At 43.3% G+C, this 18,131-nt stretch overlaps 1 protein-coding gene and 1 long non-coding RNA gene across 14 annotated transcripts in view; one reads left to right on the top strand and one right to left on the bottom strand.

Moving 5' to 3' along the window:
- LOC115280844 (PRELI domain containing protein 3B-like) overlaps positions 1 to 18,131 on the top strand; it is an 89,117-nt gene that overhangs the window by 50,958 nt on the left and 20,028 nt on the right. For 7 of the 11 annotated variants that reach the window (XM_029926005.1, XM_029926003.1, XM_029926009.1 and 4 more), the window contains one exon: positions 2,475 to 4,836. The exons of 3 other annotated variants lie outside the window; for them this stretch is intronic. In XM_029926005.1, coding sequence (XP_029781865.1) covers positions 2,475 to 3,092 — 618 coding nt within the window. In that variant the 3' untranslated portion in view covers positions 3,093 to 4,836. Of the gene's footprint in view, positions 1 to 2,474; positions 4,837 to 5,826; positions 7,301 to 18,131 lie in introns of those variants that run through there. One more of the 11 variants, XR_003903952.1, reaches the window with a different exon arrangement.
- Positions 8,273 to 18,131, bottom strand: part of LOC115280869 — a 33,513-nt gene continuing 23,654 nt past the window's right edge. The window contains exons 4-5 of one of the 3 annotated variants that reach the window (XR_003903980.1): positions 14,118 to 14,240; positions 8,273 to 10,101 (exon numbers count right to left, since the gene is read on the bottom strand). This is a non-coding gene — a long non-coding RNA (uncharacterized LOC115280869). Of the gene's footprint in view, positions 10,102 to 10,921; positions 14,241 to 18,131 lie in introns of those variants that run through there. The other 2 variants (XR_003903978.1, XR_003903977.1) reach the window with 2 other exon arrangements.

Below are 18,131 nucleotides of genomic sequence, written 5' to 3' on the forward strand. Positions count from 1 at the left end.
CTTGAGCTTTCTGCGGCCTGTCCACCTGGCTCCTTTGAGGCCCCACAAACCAAACTGATCAGTAAGACAACAGATGGTCCCAAAGGACCCAGACGGTCCGAAGACCCAGACAGACGCACACAGAAGGACAACAAATGAGTGCACTCACCAGCTGGCGATTAGGCCCAACGTGTCGGGGTCCCAGGAGCTCTGGGTAGGGGAGGGATTTCCCAGCCAATGCACCATATGTTATGCCCAAGTTTCCAATATTGCCTCAAAAGAAACCAGAGACTACCAGGGAGACCGAGTCACACATGCAAAAGCAAAGGACTTTATTATGGGCTTAAGCTCGGGCTCACAGACTCCACCAACCCATTGGCCACGTGGAGAGAGAGCCCCAAATATGGCAGTGTAGGGGCTTTTTTAGGAAGGGGGCATTACCGGAAATGATGACACAGGCACAGTGATCCATTCCCTACCCCCATCAATACTTTCAGTAGTGGGAGCCAATCACAACATTTAGAGTATCGACCAATCACAGAGTGGGCCCAGGACCCTCACGTAGGGTGGGGCATGACTAGCCTCCATCTTTAGGCCCGCCCCTAGAAAGGTCAAAGGTGTTAGCTGGCCTCTCCTGATTGGGTGCCACAAGAGTTGTCCCTCCTTCCCTGAGCAATGTGTGCCCTTCCATTGGCCAATGATACTGAGAAGCCGGCACCTTGGCCTTTAAGTACAGGGGAAGCCTAAATCAGACCCACGTCCTTACAAAAGTACATTGCAATTCAGGCTTATCTAAAGAAACAAGAAAGTTTCCAAATACACAAACTAACCTTACACCTAAAGGATTTAGTAATGGAGCAGGGAAAAAAAAGTCTCAAGCCAGCAGTGGAAGGGAAATAAGAAATATTAGAGCAGAAAGTAATTATATGGAAACAAACAAAAAACACCAGAACAGATAGGTGAAACTAAATGCTGGTTCTGTGAAAGAATAAAGGAAAATGATAAACCCCAGCCAAATCATCAAAAGGAAAAGAGAGAGGACCCAAAAAGATAAAAGCACAAACGAAAGAGGAGAGATCTCAAACGACACCACAGAAATACAAACAATTATAAGAAAATACTATGGAAAATTACATGCTATCCAACTGTGCCACCTGGAAAAAGTGGACAAATACCTCCAAACTCACACACTGCCAACATTGAAAGAGGAAGAAATAGAAAACTGGAATAGATCCATAAACAGCAAAAAAAAAAAAAAATAGAGCCAGTTATAAAAAAAAATCTCCCAATAAACAACACTCCTGGGCCAGGTAGATACCTAGGAGAATTCTACCAGATATTTAAAGAAGAATTAATATCTACTCTTCTCAAATTGTTCCAAAATAAAAATGGAAGGAAAACTTCCAAGCTCATTCTATGAAGTGAGCGTTATCTTGTAGCCAAATCCAGATAAAGAGCCCACTGAAAAAGAGAAATACAGGCCTCTATCCCTGACGAACATGGATGCAAAAATTCTGAAAGAGATACTGGCAACCCCTCAGAACAACGTGACCCTTAAAATGTATTTGTGGAGAAAAACAGTACATAAAACTATATAATGATTAATATCGCTTTAAGAAAATACACATTGTAATGTCTCTTCGGGAAAGCAACTGATGTATAACAGGAGCCAGGAGCCAGGCAGCCAGGAATACATGGCCCGCCCTGGGCCATAAGCCTCGTGCTTCTTTTGTGTCGACTTCTCAGTTTCCTCAGAGACCACCTGTTTATGTGAAACATTGATTGTGCCTGATCAACCATAACATACCTGCCTGAGCAAGTTCTGTCTTTCTCATGATATCACTCTCTTATCACTAAAAACAACCTTGGAATTGATTAACTATCATCTTCTCAATAAATATGAGACTGTGGAGTTGTTCATGGTGACAGTTGTTATAAGCAGTCATCCCCTGCTCCCTTTCTCTTTTACAGCTGACTTGTTTGTGCCTAATTCTTCTCCTGTGTGCCATTAGGGAAAGCGGCAAGATACTAGAAAATCAAATTCAACAGTACATTAAAATAATGCTTCAAAATAATCAAGTGGGATTTATTTCTGGACAGCAGGGCTGGTTCAGTTTTCAGAAACAAATCAGTGCTATGCTTATAGCAGTAATATCAAAAGCCAAATTATGGAAAGAGGCCAAATGTCCATTGATTGATGAATGGATAAAGAAGATATATATATGGAATACTTCTTGGCAATCAGGGAGAATGCACTTCTTACCTTTCTTGATGTGGTTGGTACCTTTTCTCCCACTGGTTGTGCTGCTCTGTTAGCCCCAGGGTAAATTTTATGGGTATTCAGAATGATATGATACTTGTCATTTGCGTTAGAGGAATGAAGTGAACCTAGGGTCCTCCTACTATGCACCATCCTAGCTCCCTCTGAGACTTTTGTCATGATTCAGTTTTTTGTTTCAAGTGCTTTTCGGCTTTTTTGCCTCATTGTCTTCTAGCACCGGCCGGGGGTCGAGCAGGCAGCCGGCACCATGAAGATCTGGACTTCGGAGCACGTCTTTGACCACCCATGGGAAACTGTCACAACAGCGGCAATGCAGAAATACCCGAACCTTATGAACCCGAGCGTGGTTGGGGTGGACATGCAGGACAGACATATAGACTCCTCCAGGAAGCTGCACAGCCATCCACTTCTCAGCACGGAGTGGGGACTGCCTTCCATTGTGAAGTCTCTTATCAGTGCGGCAAGAACAAAAACCTACATGCAGGAACATTCTGTGGTTGATCCCGTAGACAGAACAATGGAACTCAAATCTACTAATATTTCATTTACAAATATGGTTTCAGTAGATGAGAGACTTATATACAAACCACATCCTCAGGAGCCAGGAAAAACTATTTTGACTCAGGAAGCCATAATCACGGTGAAAGGAGTCAGTCTCAGCAGTTACCTCAAAGGACTGATGGCGAGTATGATATCTTCGAATGCGAATAAAGGCCGAAAAGCAATGGAATGGGTAATACACAAATTAAATGCGGAGATTGAAGAATTGGCAGCTTCTACGAGAACGAGCATAAGGACGCCGATGGCGGCGTTGGCGTTTGCAGAGAAGTGAGGATGGAAGGCGGGTCTGGACCCGCCCCCCCCCCGCCCCCAGGTCTCTGCAAGCTGGCAGTGTATTTATTTGTTATTTAAAAAAATAAAACTATATTTTAGGTAGATTTTTCTTAAGCTGAAGAACAGCTATATGACTTCTGATCCAAACACAGAGGTGCAGGGTTTCTAAACAAAAGGGATCATCCGGAAGTAGTACTGTTTGTAGTGACCATCTAATTGTGAGGATTCCAATATTTATGTGAAATATTAACAATTCTTGCAAAGCCCTTGGAAAGTCATATTGGCATGGTCAGTCTCCCTTACGGCAGAATTTCAAAGCTTTTCTGTGCATTGGAACTCTTCCTGGCTTTGGACCAACCCCAGAGCAGAGCCACCTGAGGCCGCACACGCAGTGACCGAGCTGCAGTGACCTTCCCGAGCTGGAGTGAGGGGCTGCTCTTTAAAAGGAGAATTACATTGTATTAAAAGGACATACTAATTTGTATAAAATAATTTGCTCTGCTATAAACTACCATTAAAACATCACAGTGTTTGGTTTTGGTACTTAAATGACATTTGCGGAGTGAAAAATCCCACTAAAAGAATAGGTGACTCCCAAGGGCAACACAAAGGGTTTTATTGTATAAAAGAGTAACATATTAATTTGCCAAACTTTTGTAACTTGGGGAAAGGTATTACCTTCTTTGGATTTGTACTCTGTGACTTAGCATGCTATCCCGTGGGCTGGTGACGTTCACTGAAGCATTCAAGTCATTACCGAAATCTCGCAGCACTCCAAACTTAAACAGAACAGCTGTTCACATCTTCCCGCAGTTCACATTTGCCTAACTTACAAATTGCCGTGTGTCAAAATCCTGGCTGTGTAATTGCTAAAGCATGATATGTCAGGTTATTTGAATATAATTACTTTTTGAAGCAATTGTGACCACAAAACATCTTTTTTACATGAGCTGTACGTCGTTTGAAATTATTCAAATGATGTCTTTCTGAAGCATAAATCCCAGGTACTTAGTGTTTTTAATAATATGGTGGGGGCGGTGGGGAAGAAAAAGAGAATAATAATGAGAAAAGAATTGACCTAAACCAACGACTATGTGAATTGCTTTGCAGCTTTTACTTATGGGAAATCCTTACTTTGAATACCAAGGGGCAGCTGCAGGCTGAGAAGCAAAATGTATTTCCCGTTCTGTCGGCAGGCAGTTACCAACCAGTAACTAAGGTCTCTGGTACTTGCAATTATTGCACACAGAGTATATTTCTTAGAAGGTGATTAGCTCTTGTCTTCATTTTACAGTGCTTAATGTAATAAACTCCTCAGGTTTCCTGGAAAAGAAACCAGTTAATAAATGTACATAAACCACAGAAATAGTAGAGCAAACTATTTACAAATTAGTGTTTTTCTACTTAAGGTATTGTTTAGCTTAAGACGTCTTAGGACCTTTTTAAAAGCAACTGAAATCCAATAAGGTTTTCGATTATTTTTTGTAACCGGAGATAATTTTTACAATTGAAGTAACATTTCAATTAAAACATTGGAAAATATTGATACTTGGTAAAGTTGCCATGTATGATTTCTATAATCTATACTTGTGAAAAAGGTGTAATGCCCTAAATGATAAAAAGATTTCTGAATCAAGTGCTTTTCAGTCATAGAAATAATTTTTAATTCTATAATCTACCTGTATGGTGCATTACATTGATTGGTTTGGGAATGTTAAATACAATTTGTGTTTGAAGGATAATCCTACTTGTTTGCTGTATGCAATTTCTTTAATTTAGGTTTTATTTAGTTAACATAGAATAAGGTATTGTTTTCAGGAGTAGAATTCCATGATACATCACTTACTGTAATTGTTTTTATATGTTGTTGATGTCGGTTTATACAGTTTTATAACTTATACGTCTATATTCATGAGAGATAATCATCTGTAGTTTATTCATGATGGTTTTGTCTGGCTCTCTTTTCTGTATAATAACAGATCTCTTAAAATGAATTGGTAAATAATTTGGTCAATTGTTGGAACCCAGCAGGCCAAAAAACCTCCCGCAAAGCAACCATTGATGGCCAGGCCTCCAGGACACAGAAGAGTGACCATTGATGGCCAGGCCTCCGGGGCACAGGAGAATCTACATAAGTGACCGTTGATGGCTATGCCTCCAGGGCACAGGAGAAAAAATTTGGGAAGTTGTGGAACAAGTCAAAAGACTGTGAAGCAACATTTGGCCTCCTGGGCTGCACATGTGGCTTCTATTTAACCTGTCTATGATTTTTCTCGTTGCTTTGCAAAAGCAAAAAAGGCATATAGCTTTAAGTTTTGAATCAACTTGAGTCAGTTAGTGGCACATGCTTTCCCTTACATTATTTCTGTTCCCAGCTCATTGCCTGCTGTTGGGGCAAACACAATCCTCTGTCTAAAATTAACCCCTTGAATGATAAGCGTCTTGCCCAGACATAGCTGCTAAAGGGCCTTGAAGAAAAGAAAAATCTTTGAGAGACAGACTCCCTCATTCCTGTTTTATTTTACTTCTGTTCTGACTGTTCTTTCTTTTGTGATAAAAAAAAAAAAAAAAGATTCTTCCCAGAGCATGTTTTTACTCTCTCAAGGACCATAAGCTTTGTAATCATTAAAGAGAAAAAAAAAAGTGTAAACCCCTATGGCATAAAAGACACTGATTTTCTTAGTAAAGTGTGGCTTTACCACCATTCATGTTGTCTGTCTTGCTTCCTATAGATATTTCGCTGACACCAACCACCTACTCGGGGACCGTTCGACTGGGGTGCGTGGTCTGGCCTCCGCAGTCAATCCCCCCTTCTTTCACTGTTTTGGAAGTGTTAGTAAATTATGGGTTTTTAATTTTTTATTAACTGTTTCATAAATTTAAGAAGAAATCTGTATGAATTTGAGCATTTTTCTGTGTGTAGGAATATTTCTTTACTCCCTTTACTTAACATAGATCTATTCATATATTCTGTTCCCTCTTGAGTTTAGTCAGATAATGTGTACTTATATAGGAATTTAAATTTACTTTATAGGTTTTCATGGGATTACATATTTATCATTTGAGAAGGAATAATAAGGAATAATAATGTTGAAGAATAAGATTTTGGAGCAACTATGAATAGGAATCTCACAGGTTCTTCTGTTTAGAAAAACAAGTAACAACTAGCACTGCTGTACTTGCTACTTATATTTATTGTGTGGGACAAACATAGTACAAAATCCAAACAAATAGGGAATTGTGTTATTTGATTGTGGATCTTATAAAGACCAGAGACTAATCCAACCATCTCTTTTGCATCAATAATTATAGGACAAATTTAAATTTGAATAAGGACATAGAAAATGACATGAATAAAGAGTGGCATTGAGATGTGAAAATTTAATGAAACATGTGGCTAACCATTACACAAACATGTTAGACAATATCCAAACATTGTATACATATAGATATAATACCGAGTTCAATGTATAAACAAAAGTTCGTGTAAGACCATCATTGTAATAAAGTGGTTTGTATATACAGCAAGCGAACACACTCTTTACAAGTGCTAAATACCATTATTAGAAAATTTGAGTAGTTCAGAGGCAATTTGGAAGCATTGTTGATGAGCAGAGAGAGGAGGCCAGAGAAACACATGCCAGAGAAAATTAATTTAAATGGCACATTTTAAGGCTCTGTGGAATGACAATAGAAATTATCAATTTAAGTAAAATCAACAAGTAGCATTTCACTAGATGCATATTTCAAATAAGATATTTTGCATAACTATGAGATAGAAAATCCAAACTTAAATTATTTCTACAAAGACTTGGATATGCTAATAAGTGGAGCAAAAGGACTTGAATACACAAAACTAGCTCTACCAAGAGGAACATAATGTTACAGAAAAACATTAATGGATTGTGATGCACAGACACTCCATTAATTATGTATGGTTATCCCATAATAAAGTTGTACAAAATATGAACATACTTTCAAGGATATTAAAATAATAATATTCTAAAAATTACATTGTGATATGATAACTTAAAAGATGGAAATAGTGGTCCAAAACATAAAAGAAAGTTTTTATAAGATTACGTTGTTTGTACAAATTACTTGTAAGAAATATTTTTTAAGGTGTGCATTGTGGATATCTGTGGTGTTAGTAAACAAAAAATACATAATATCCAAATTTCCATTAGTGCAAATAAATTTTAAAAAATCAAAATTTTAAAGAATCTTTTAAATGTTCAAAAAAGCTAATAAGAGGGGCGCCTGGGTGGCTCAGTCGGTTAAGCGTCCGATTTCGACTCAGGTCATGATCTCAAGGTTCGTGGGTTCGAGCCCCGCGTCGGACTCTGTGCTGATAGCTAGCTCAGAGCCTGGAGCCTGCTTCAGATTCTGTATCTCCCTCTCTCTCTCTGACCCTCCCCTGCTCGCTCTATCTTGTTCTGTCTCTCAAAAATAAATAAAAAACATAAAAAAATTTTTTTTAATTAAAAAAAAAAGCTAATAAGAAAATATGAGAACATCCCAGAACCTAAAGTAAGCCAAGAGAAGGATCTAGAAGAGTAATCATGCTAAGAAACTACTTCTCCAATGAGATCCTGTCTGATCACAAGGGGACTGAACCTGTGTGGATTGCCCAATTTTCCCCCAATGTGAGTGGAACAAAGAAAGTGACTGGAGAAATCCAAAATGTGATATATCCCAACTTTACAACCAAATTAGGTAGAGTCAGACACACAAATAAGTAAGCTAACGAATAAAGCGTCAGAAGAAAATACATGCCATATTATACAGATATAAGCAGTATGTTCAAAATGTTTACTGAGGACAATGAGAAAAAACAGGAAATCAAAATAGGTGGAAAGAGAAACAAGTGATATGCTTGTGAAGAATATTGGGAAAAGACCCCAATATGATTAGGCTACTTTAATTTTCAATAACCGTTGAAAAATAAAATAACTCAATATAGTACACAATATTTTGTTTAAATATTAAAAGAGTTTGAGTTGATGATAGGAAAAATAAACTGGAATATTGAGCAGAAATATCACAACCAATGACATTAAAGATTGGACATTCAGGGAAAATACAGTAGTCACTAGAGATATATGAAGCTCAGGACAAGAAGAAAACTTTAATTGTGGCACTAGAATATATAATAATAATAATAATAATAATGCAAAATAAAGAAATAAGTAATAAGTTTTAATTTCAAAACGGGACAAGGATGTTACAAATGAGAAATGCATTGCAACAAAAAAAGATGCATACTAACTGTAAACGTTCATCAAACTAGGTAACACAAAAGAAAAGGAACTCTCCATACACTACAAAAATTCTAAATCAAGTCAACAACAGCCAAATTCTGGAAACAGCCCAAATGTCCATTAAATGAATAATAAATAAAGGAGATGTGGTATATAAGCATTCAAGATCAATATACAAAAACCAATTGTGGGTTCTATATGCTACCAGTAAACAGCTGAAAACAAAAATCTAAAAGACACCATTTACAATAGCATTTTTAAAACCTCATAAAGTACTAAGAAATAAATTAGTAAATACTGTATAAGGTCTACACACCAAGAAGTACACTTCAGGGGTTGGCAAACTTTCACTATAAAGTGCAAATAGGGACAGTGCAAGCTTTGCATGTGTGGTCTCTGTCACATATTCTGTTTTTGTTTTGATTTTACAACCTTTTAAAAGTGCTAACATCATTTTAAGCTAATTGGCATTACAAAAACAGGCTGTGAGCCAAATTTGACCTATGATCTGTAATTTCTGGAACCTGTTACAAAATACTGAGAGAAAAAAAATTTTAAGACCTAAGAAAAGTAGCAACTGATAGACTGGAAAAGTTAATCTTGGTTAAGTTGTTCCATTTTGGCCATGACCCTGAAAGCTGGTCTGTGGACTTCTTACAAGAGATGTTGAGGCCCTTGGGGCAAAAGGCTTGTAAGCCAGGGTAGATGCAGCATGCACCTGCTATGGACCTGCTCTTCTTGCACCTGCGAGAAGATCCCTCATAGCTGCATGATTTGCCTCAAGAAATGCCTGATAGGGGTATTTTACCAGCTGGCAATCCCTGTCCTACCTACATCTTCTGAGACTGGAGCCTGGTGTGGCCAATGGGTGCTTTCTGAGTTGAGCTGAAGAAGATCTCACAGGCAGTGACTGTGTTCATTATGCGCAGGTAACTGTACGAAGTGTCAAAAGCAGTGATACATGATGCATACCTGATGAGGGGGTACCACAGTCTGGTGGTTAAATGCATGAGCGCTGGAATCAGACAGCCTGGGTTAAAGTGCTTGCGACGTCACTGCTACCTGTGTGACTCCTACCTGTGTGACTTGAGGAAGGCTCTGAGGCTTAAAGGCCATTTAACCAAATTTGTGAAAGTAAGCAAAGAGAACCTGCCTGTCAGGAAAGAGTATGTTGTTGTGCAATATCCATGTCTCCACTGGTGTTCTGAAACCTAGTAGTCTAGCCGGTGACGCTCATGACACTTGCCTTTCCAGAGTGGCCACAGAAAAGGCACCCCTGGCTCCAGGAACTGGAGAGGAGCGGCAGTGGCCTCTGGAGGTGGTATTGAGATATGACCAACCAGCTGGGAGGGCGTGGAGGACAGGCTGTGAGAGTTAACTGGTGACTCCTGCTAAGGGAGGAAAGGACAAGGCTGGGCTACCTTCGCCTCCCTCCTGCCTTAGCACAACCCTGTCTGGACACACAGTAACCACATGAGACAAGGCCGACTCCCAGTCTCCTCAGCCTCGGTCCCAAAAGCCAGGCCCCCACCTTGGCAGGATCTAGGATGCTCTCCTGCTGTGGCACTGAGCAGGCTCTGTCCTCTGGTGACCACAGGGAAAGGGGCTGGCAGACCCCCAGTGACAGGTTGCTTCTGCTTCTGCCCTCCACTGGCACTGAGGTGACAGTCCTGTGGGCTCTTGGAATTTAGTCTTTCAACAGTCTCACCAAGCTGCCAGGCCCATCTGGTTCCAAACAGCTGCACCCTGCAGCGGGAAGTCAGGAAATGCTATAAAGTCCTGCCAGGATTTGGCCGCTGGACCCTGCCCTTTGCCAGTGTGGGCTTAGCCGGTGTGCTTTCCTGGCCCACGTCCCAGTGGTGGCCCACAAGCAGGAGGCTGCATGGTGCACGGTTTCCCGGGGAGGAGCACGGGGCCAGGAGAGCTCGCCAAATTTCACAGCACACTTCCAGCAGTGCACAAATTATCCTTCGTGGGCGGCTGCCTCGGCCAGCCTCTCTCTCAGCTTGCCCTGCTCCCCGCCCTCCCAAGTGCTCCTCATCTGGCTGAGACCGCTCTCCTGCCCCTGCACCTCTCCTTGGCCCTGTCCCTAGGCAGTTCTGCCTTTGCCGGGGCCTTTGCCTCTTGGTGTTACGTCCCCCTAACGGGCGGTATTGGATCAGGCAGCCTTGGTGCTCCTCTCTGGTGGCCCTGAGGGGACTCTCCGAAGAAGCCACTGCTCTCTGCCTGTGCCTCATCGTGTCTGTCCACTCTGGAAGGATAAAGATCCCTCCACCTGGACACATGCTGACTCTCTTCTGCCTTTGTCACCTAATGAGGTAGTCACCTGTGAAAGGCCAGTGCCATCCAAGTCACCCTCCAGATCCTTGTTTAAAGGAGACTGAGCTGAAGGGGGTGCCTGGGTGGATCAGTCGGTTGAGCGTCCAACTCTTGATTTCAGCTCAGATTATGATCGCATGCTTTGTGAGTTTGAGCCCCACATCAGGCTCCGCACTGCCAGTGCAGAGCCCACTTGGGATTCTCTCTCTCTCTCTCTCTCTCTTGCTCTCTCTACCCCTCCCACATGCTCTCTCTCAAAAGAAAGAAATAAATGTTTTTCACTTTAAGAAAAAAAAAGAAAGAAACTGAGCTGAAGTCACCAGGAGCGTGAAGAAAGGCAACGTCAAAAGACCATAGAAAAGCGTGCAAAAGTCAGGACTACCAGAAAGGGGCTCCCATAAGGGTGAGCACGTGTCATCAGTATCTAGGTTTCTGGCGACAAATGAAGTTGTCGTATATTTGAGAGCATCCTGAGCCTCAGAAGGGAAACCTCTATTCCCAGAAGAGAGCTTAAGTAAGACATCAGACACCTGCCATGAACTCCTTACCCGAGGCTGTGCAGCCCCGTGGGTGGCCTCCTGCTTCTCTGCAGGGGTGGTGCAGGGGCAGCAGGTCTGTCTAGCCCGGCCCTGTGCCCAGAGAGGGTGAGAAAGGAAGAGCTTGAGTAAGGCCACCGACTCAGCCCCGCCCTTACTGAAGTCGAAGACAACGACTCAAGAGAGGAAAGCTCTCAGATAGTCAGGGAGAGACTCCACCCACACCTGTTGGTTGTGGGTCCTAGAAACAGAAAATGTCAATGCCACTATCGCTGCCTCTGCTGCCACTACCGCCACTGCTGTGGGGTCCAAGGGAGATGCCTCCACCCCCCACCTGCCTTGGACAGTCATCGCCGAAGACATCAGCTTGGAGAAAACACGGCACCATGGGGAAGGTGGAGCCACAAGACTGCAGCATACAGCTCGGCCCACTTCAGACCGCAGTTCTACTTGGCGTGCCTGCTCTTGCAGGGAAGGCGGTTACTTTGCCATTGGCCACTTTCCCCTTGCCGATCCAGATACTACCAAATGAGCAGTCACTGACTTGTCTGTTTGGCCCACAGTCCTATCTGCCCCTTTGCCTATGCCCACACCAGGTATTTATCACGAAAGGAGATACCCAGCATCTAACTCTCCTTTTGCTATTCCTACTACGGCTCACTTTATAGATTCCAACCCATCTTTAGGGTTCTGCTTAATAATGAGACTAGGGGCCCTTTGCATTCCAGACCCTCAGTCATAGTTGCAGCATCTTCTGTTTCACTTACCATGCCTCCTAACACCCTCTCCGTCAGGCCTGCCCTGCCCAGAATTGAGTCACTTACATCTATGTGTGTGGATTCTCCTCCCTTTTTCTTACAGACTCCTCTTCAAGTCCCTTTCACTAGTGTCCCCCGTCTTTACCAGCCAGCCCATCACTGCTTCTGCAGTCACCCCCAACATCCCAGTGAGCCCAGCTGCAGATTGGACCTCAGAGGGTGCTTTGCACTTTGGTATAATATCCACAGACACCACTCTGCCTTGCCAGGCTTTCATTCCCAGGTATCCCCAAAAATCCAGAAAGAGAACCCTCCCACGTGACCAGGCTGCTCCCAGTGTGGAGCAAATAACCCCTGCAAAGGCCACAGTGGCCACCAGTCCAACTGTTTTGATGGCCAGCGGCCCTACTGGAATCTTCCCCCTTCCTTTTGGGGCAGAAGTCTCCCACTAGCTCAAGTTTGGACGCCTGTATGGGCAGCAACAGGAAGCTGCTCGCTTCCATGCCCCTATCTATTCTGGCTCACCTACCACTGCCACCGCAGAGGCCTCATTCCAAGACCCTTCAGACTCGCAATCCATGCCTGCCTTGGACTCGAAGTCAACATAGATAACATCCTCAGTTCCCAGCCTGCTGTCTTCCTGCCTCTTTCTGCCTCTTCCTGACAGCTTTAACAGCTCTTTCCCGTCGGAATGCCGGCAGCCCCAGCAGGACCTCCCTCCTGCCCTGGAATCCACCAGCAGTCAGCTCAGGAGAGTTTCACACCCCGTGTTCCAAATCTGAAATCTCTGTCAACACCCAGCCGGCTTTGGGGGAACAATTCAGTCGTTTTCCCCAACGGCACAGCCACTCTTTCCTGCTCTGAGGACTGCTGCTCACCTCCTGCCAGTAGCATTTCAAACCCAATTGGAGCTCTGAGGCCTGCAAACCCACGGGGTAGTGGCAGCTTTGGGGGTCATGGTGTGTGTCCCGGGCTGCAGCTCCATGTCTGGAACACTCAGCTGTGGAGCAAGCCCCTGTGGGACACCCAGCACCATACCTCATGTTGGGGAGTGCTGTCAGCCTATTGCATCCTTGTTGCAAGCGGGGAGGCCAGCACTGCAGAGAGCAAATCTGTCCTTGGAAATACTTTCCTTCCTACCTATAATGAGGGCATCTAGAGCCAGCCCAGCCATGACCTGCCTACTACTGCTGGAGGAGAGAGCATCACAGAGAAGGTACATGTGCCCAAAGACATTTGTGTTCCTCCTTGTGTTCAGATCACCTGGGACCCTCCCACCCAGGCTACATCTATTGCAGTCAGTTGGAAAACTCCACAGCTATGCCTAGTGACCTTCATGTTTGTATCTGCAGTCAGAGCTCCTGGGTCCTACCTGAAGGAGCATGTGTTTTGCCGTGGGAGGGGCCAACCGCAGCCCCATAACTGTGTTTGGAGATTTCTCTTCCTGCATCTCCTGTGAGCACCTGGGACCCATCTAATCACAGATAACCTGTGACTACTGGAGAAGCCTGCACCACTGAGAAGAAATGAATGCCTGCTACGAGACCCTTCTGTCCCTGCCCTCCATCAGTCACCGAGTGTGCACCTGGCCAGGGCACGTCTATTGCTGTCTGAGGGACTAGCATCACACCTGTGATTGGATGTGTGAACGTCAGAGTACCCGACGCTCATGGTCCAAACACAGGGGATCCGGTAGAAGAGGACAGCATCACACCTGCACTTCTGGATATTTCCGCTCCCACTGTCACACAGACCGGCTGGGGCGGTCCTGGGCAGACTACCTCTGTTGCGGTTTCATGGGACGACACCATACTCTTTTAAGAGATTTGCTATTTTCCCCTTCATTCAGAACATCTGGGGTCTACCTACACCGAGCACTCTCTTTGATGCGGAGCAGTGAACTCCACTGAGGAAGCAGCTCAACTTCACTTTTGCTGCTGCCTTCCAGAGCACAGCAAGCAGCTCTCTTGCCTTGGGGCACCTTTGTCACCAGTCCAGGTTTCTTTAGAGACAGAAAGGATTGCATCACCCACCCATTCATTTTCTTCTACTGAAAGAAACCATATCTCAGCAAAAGCTATTTAGAAATGGGGAGGGGCCCCACTAATGGGAAGAGCTCAGCCCTTCCAGTTATGTCAAACAACTTAACCTGCGCTCTGTCCTTCTAGAGCGAGCCAAAGCCAGATACTCTGGGGCATCTGTGTATGCGTAAAACAGTGTCGTTTCAGATGAGGCTGATCAGAAGTCTGCACACTGGCCACGAGAAGTTCTGCTGTGGAAAGAAGTAAGAGATCAGTAAATATCAACCACGTCATCTGTGGTTGCAACTGAGCGCCTGGCAAACTCAAGCTATGGGCCAGCTTCCCTCTATCCTTGGATGCTGCCTAACGCTGTCTTCTTCTGCATTTCCCTCACTGAGGCCCTTCTTCCCAAGATTAAATAGTATATAAAATGATATAATATATATATATATATATATACACACATATATACCATGTATACACACTATATGTATGCATATAGTCATATATTGTATAATATATGTATATTATCTATTATATAACACATATGTAATATTATATATTAAAATATATAAGGATATACCACATCTAATTTGTTGAACCACAGAACTTTGAAAAGTTAAGCCTGGCTCAACACATCACCACTCATACAGGTCAATTTTCCCTCCACAGTTGAGTAAAAGAACAAAGATGTATAAGAGCAGATTAATTAATGAGAACAAGAAAAAATACATATATATATGGATGTGGTATAGCCACACTTCACAACTGCACATGCCGATGTGTGAGATGGAGAAGTGAAGTTCAGAGCGGGGAGAGGCGGTGCTGCCCCAGAGTGAATCACTCTGATTTCACTGTAGGTGAGATCATCCCTAATGTACCCTCGGGAAACACATGTAAGAATTTATAAAAAGGATTAAGTGTCTCGTCGGTGTCTTTCTCTTTAATCTGGATGTAGGCAACCATTCCCACACATCCAATAACTCTACTAAGGTGGATGGGTGTAACATCTAGGTTCTCACATCTAGAGGAACAATGGAAGAAAAAGCTTGCCATTGCTTTGTAATTATTGGAAATTTTAGGTCTAGAATGTCTCATACTATATAGGAGTTTTTTCATGCTCCATAAAAATTCAGAAAAAATTCTCTTTTCCAGGGCATACCTAGATATAATAAGTCTATTTGGAAGAAATAATTGGCCTGGCATTACTCTAACCCCCTAAAATGGCAAATTACAATAGTTATAATGTCACCCAGTCCTGGCAGCTTAGAGTCCTGCTGTCTCCGCCAGACTTTATTCTTAAAAATATAGTATTTTCTAAGACAATTCACATACTATAAGAACTACCTGAAGCTGGGGAAAAATAAAAATACAAGTGTTTTCCTCAGCTTCTACATATTATCTTATTAAATATTTATTCAGTGATGATTCCACACTAGACATCGTGCTGCTAGAGCCAAATAACATAGAGTTGCCCCAAAGGAATTTACAATGTAGTAGAAGAGACAGAAGAATAAAACTGGTGGGGTCGCTGGTAGGGATATGGAAGCAGGTAAGAAAGACGTGAAACTAAGAATTAATACCTCTTCTTCAGAAACGCCACCCAAAAAAGGTGAGGGGACTTCCAGCTCCACATTTAAGGAGTTGGGAAGTCACTACTCTATCCAAACAAGGAAAAAAGCTGAACAGACTTAAAAATCAACCACTTTGGGGGTGCCTGTGTGGCTTAGTCAGTTAAGCGCCTGTTGATTTCGGCTCAGGTCATGATCTCGCAGTTTGTGAGCTGCGGGCCCCCTGTTGGGCTCTCTCCTGACAGTGTGGAACCTGCTTGGGATTCTCTGTCTCTCTCCCTCTCCTGTCCTTCCCCCACTGTCTCTCTCTCAAAACAAACAAACAAACAAACAAACAAACCACTCTTCTTCGATCTGTGAGAGAGGTGAGGACCCAGGGCAAACGGCTGCCCCTGGGGTTGGAGAGACAAGTAACTATGGGGGGCCGTGGTTTGCCAGAGTAGAGATTCATGAGTGAAAACCACTGGCGAAACCTGCGCCGGGGCTGGAAAACCTGAGCCATTGTTGACAAACCTCTGGAAGCACAATATGGACAAATCTGTAAGTTAAAAACTGAGGGCCTCCCTGTGGAGGCCCCTGCAGTGAATAGTATTTCCAGGAACCTGACCAGGTCCCCACAGTCAATAGCAGAGAAAAATCCCTTGTGCCCTGATGTGTGTGGGGTGGGGAGGAACAAGGATTATTTTTTAAATATGCCAGAGAACTCTGTTCTTTTTTTTGGAATGTTAAAAAAAATTGTTTAACATTTTATATATTTTTGAGAGAGTGAGAGAGAGCACGCAGGTGGGGGGCAGAGCGAGAGGGAGACACAGAATCCGAAGCAGGCTCTTAGAGCCTGATGCAGGGCTCAAACTCACAAACTGTGAGATCATGACCAGATCCGAAGTCAGACACTTATCCGACGGAGCTGCCCAGGTGCCCCAGGGCACTATGTTTTTAACATGGCGCACCCTCCGGGGAAACTAGTTAACCAGAGCCTAAGTGGTCTGAACAAGGAAAAGATGCAATGCCAGTCAGCTCCAGCCTTCCACATTATTGGAGAAGGGAAATAGCCCGCTCCAGTCCACTTCTAAGCCTTCCCGGTAGGAGAAGGGAAATGCCCAAACCCAGCCCATTCTAGTCATCCTGTCCCACCTGAGAGAGGAGAAACAAGCCGCGGCACACTTGTGAAGGTCACAGAATGACAGCACAGGCTTCCTGAAATCCTGACAACTGAGGACGCTAAACCGCTCATCTTTCCCCGACACGTTGCCACCACGTTAACTAAAGGCCTATTTACAGCAGCTCTGATTTAGCGAGTACCTCATGTTCACCTATCAAGGCAACATTACAAGGCTTACTAAAATAAGGCATTCCAAGAAAACATCACTAAAAGGCCAAAACAAAAACAAAACCAAGACCACCTCACACACACAGCATGAAGACAGAAAGCAAGCAGCCGAACCAGAACTGGCAGGGGTGTTAGAATTAGCAGATCCAATTATCAGTAAAACAAGCATAATTAATATGTTGAGAGCCCTAATGGATCAAATGGCTGGCATGCAAGGACCGATGCATGATGTGAGCCGAGAGATGGAAATCCTAAGACAGAGCCAAAAACAAATGATAAAAGACACTGTAACAGGAATGAAGAGTGCCTGTGATAGGCTGACTGGCAGACTGGACACAGCTGAAGAAAGAAATCTCTGAACTTGACTGAGGATATCTCAATAAAAACATACAAAACTGAAAGACAAAGAGAAGAAAGACAAAAAAAACAAAACAACAACAACAAAAAACAGGATAATCAAGAAAAGTGGGACAACTACAAAGGTGTACCGTACACACAATGGGAGTGCCAGAAGGAGAAGAGAGAGAGTAACTGAAGAAATACTGTAAACAATAATAACTGAGAATTTCCCCCAAATTAATGTCAGACACCATACCAGGGATCCAGGAAGCTCAGAAAACAACAGGAAGGTAAATGCCACAAAATTACGCTTAGACATATCATTTCCAAACTACAGAAAATCAAAGACAAAGAAAAAAATCTTGAAAGAGGCCAAGGGTGGGGGAAATACCATACATAGAGTAACAAAAAATTCCATCTGAGTTCTGCAGACACTGTGCAAACAGAAGAATGGAGTGAAAAATTTAGTGTTGAGAGAGAGAATAAAACCCCACTAACCTATAATTCTGCCTTCTGTGAAATTATGCTTCAGGGGCACCTGGGTGGCTCAGTCGGTTAAGCCTCCAACCTTGGCTCAGGTCATGATCTCATGTTTGTGGGTTAGAGCCCCACTTCTGGCTCTGTGCTGACATTTCAAAGCCTAGAGCCTACTTCTGATTCTGGTCTCCCTCTCTCTCTGCCCCTCGCTGCTCATGCTCTGTCTCTCCTCAAAAATAAAAATTAAAAAACATTGAAATTGTGCTTCAAAAGTGAAGGAGAAATAAAGTCTTTCTCAGACAAAAGTTGAAGGAATTTGTTTCCAGTAGACCTGCCTTACAAAAAAATATTATTCAAATCAAAACCACACTGAGATACCACCTCACAACAGTCAGAGTGGCTAAAATGAACAAATCAAGAGACTA

The sequence above is a fragment of the Suricata suricatta genome, chromosome 16 (assembly GCF_006229205.1).
Source record: "Suricata suricatta isolate VVHF042 chromosome 16, meerkat_22Aug2017_6uvM2_HiC, whole genome shotgun sequence".
NCBI lineage: Eukaryota > Metazoa > Chordata > Mammalia > Carnivora > Herpestidae > Suricata > Suricata suricatta.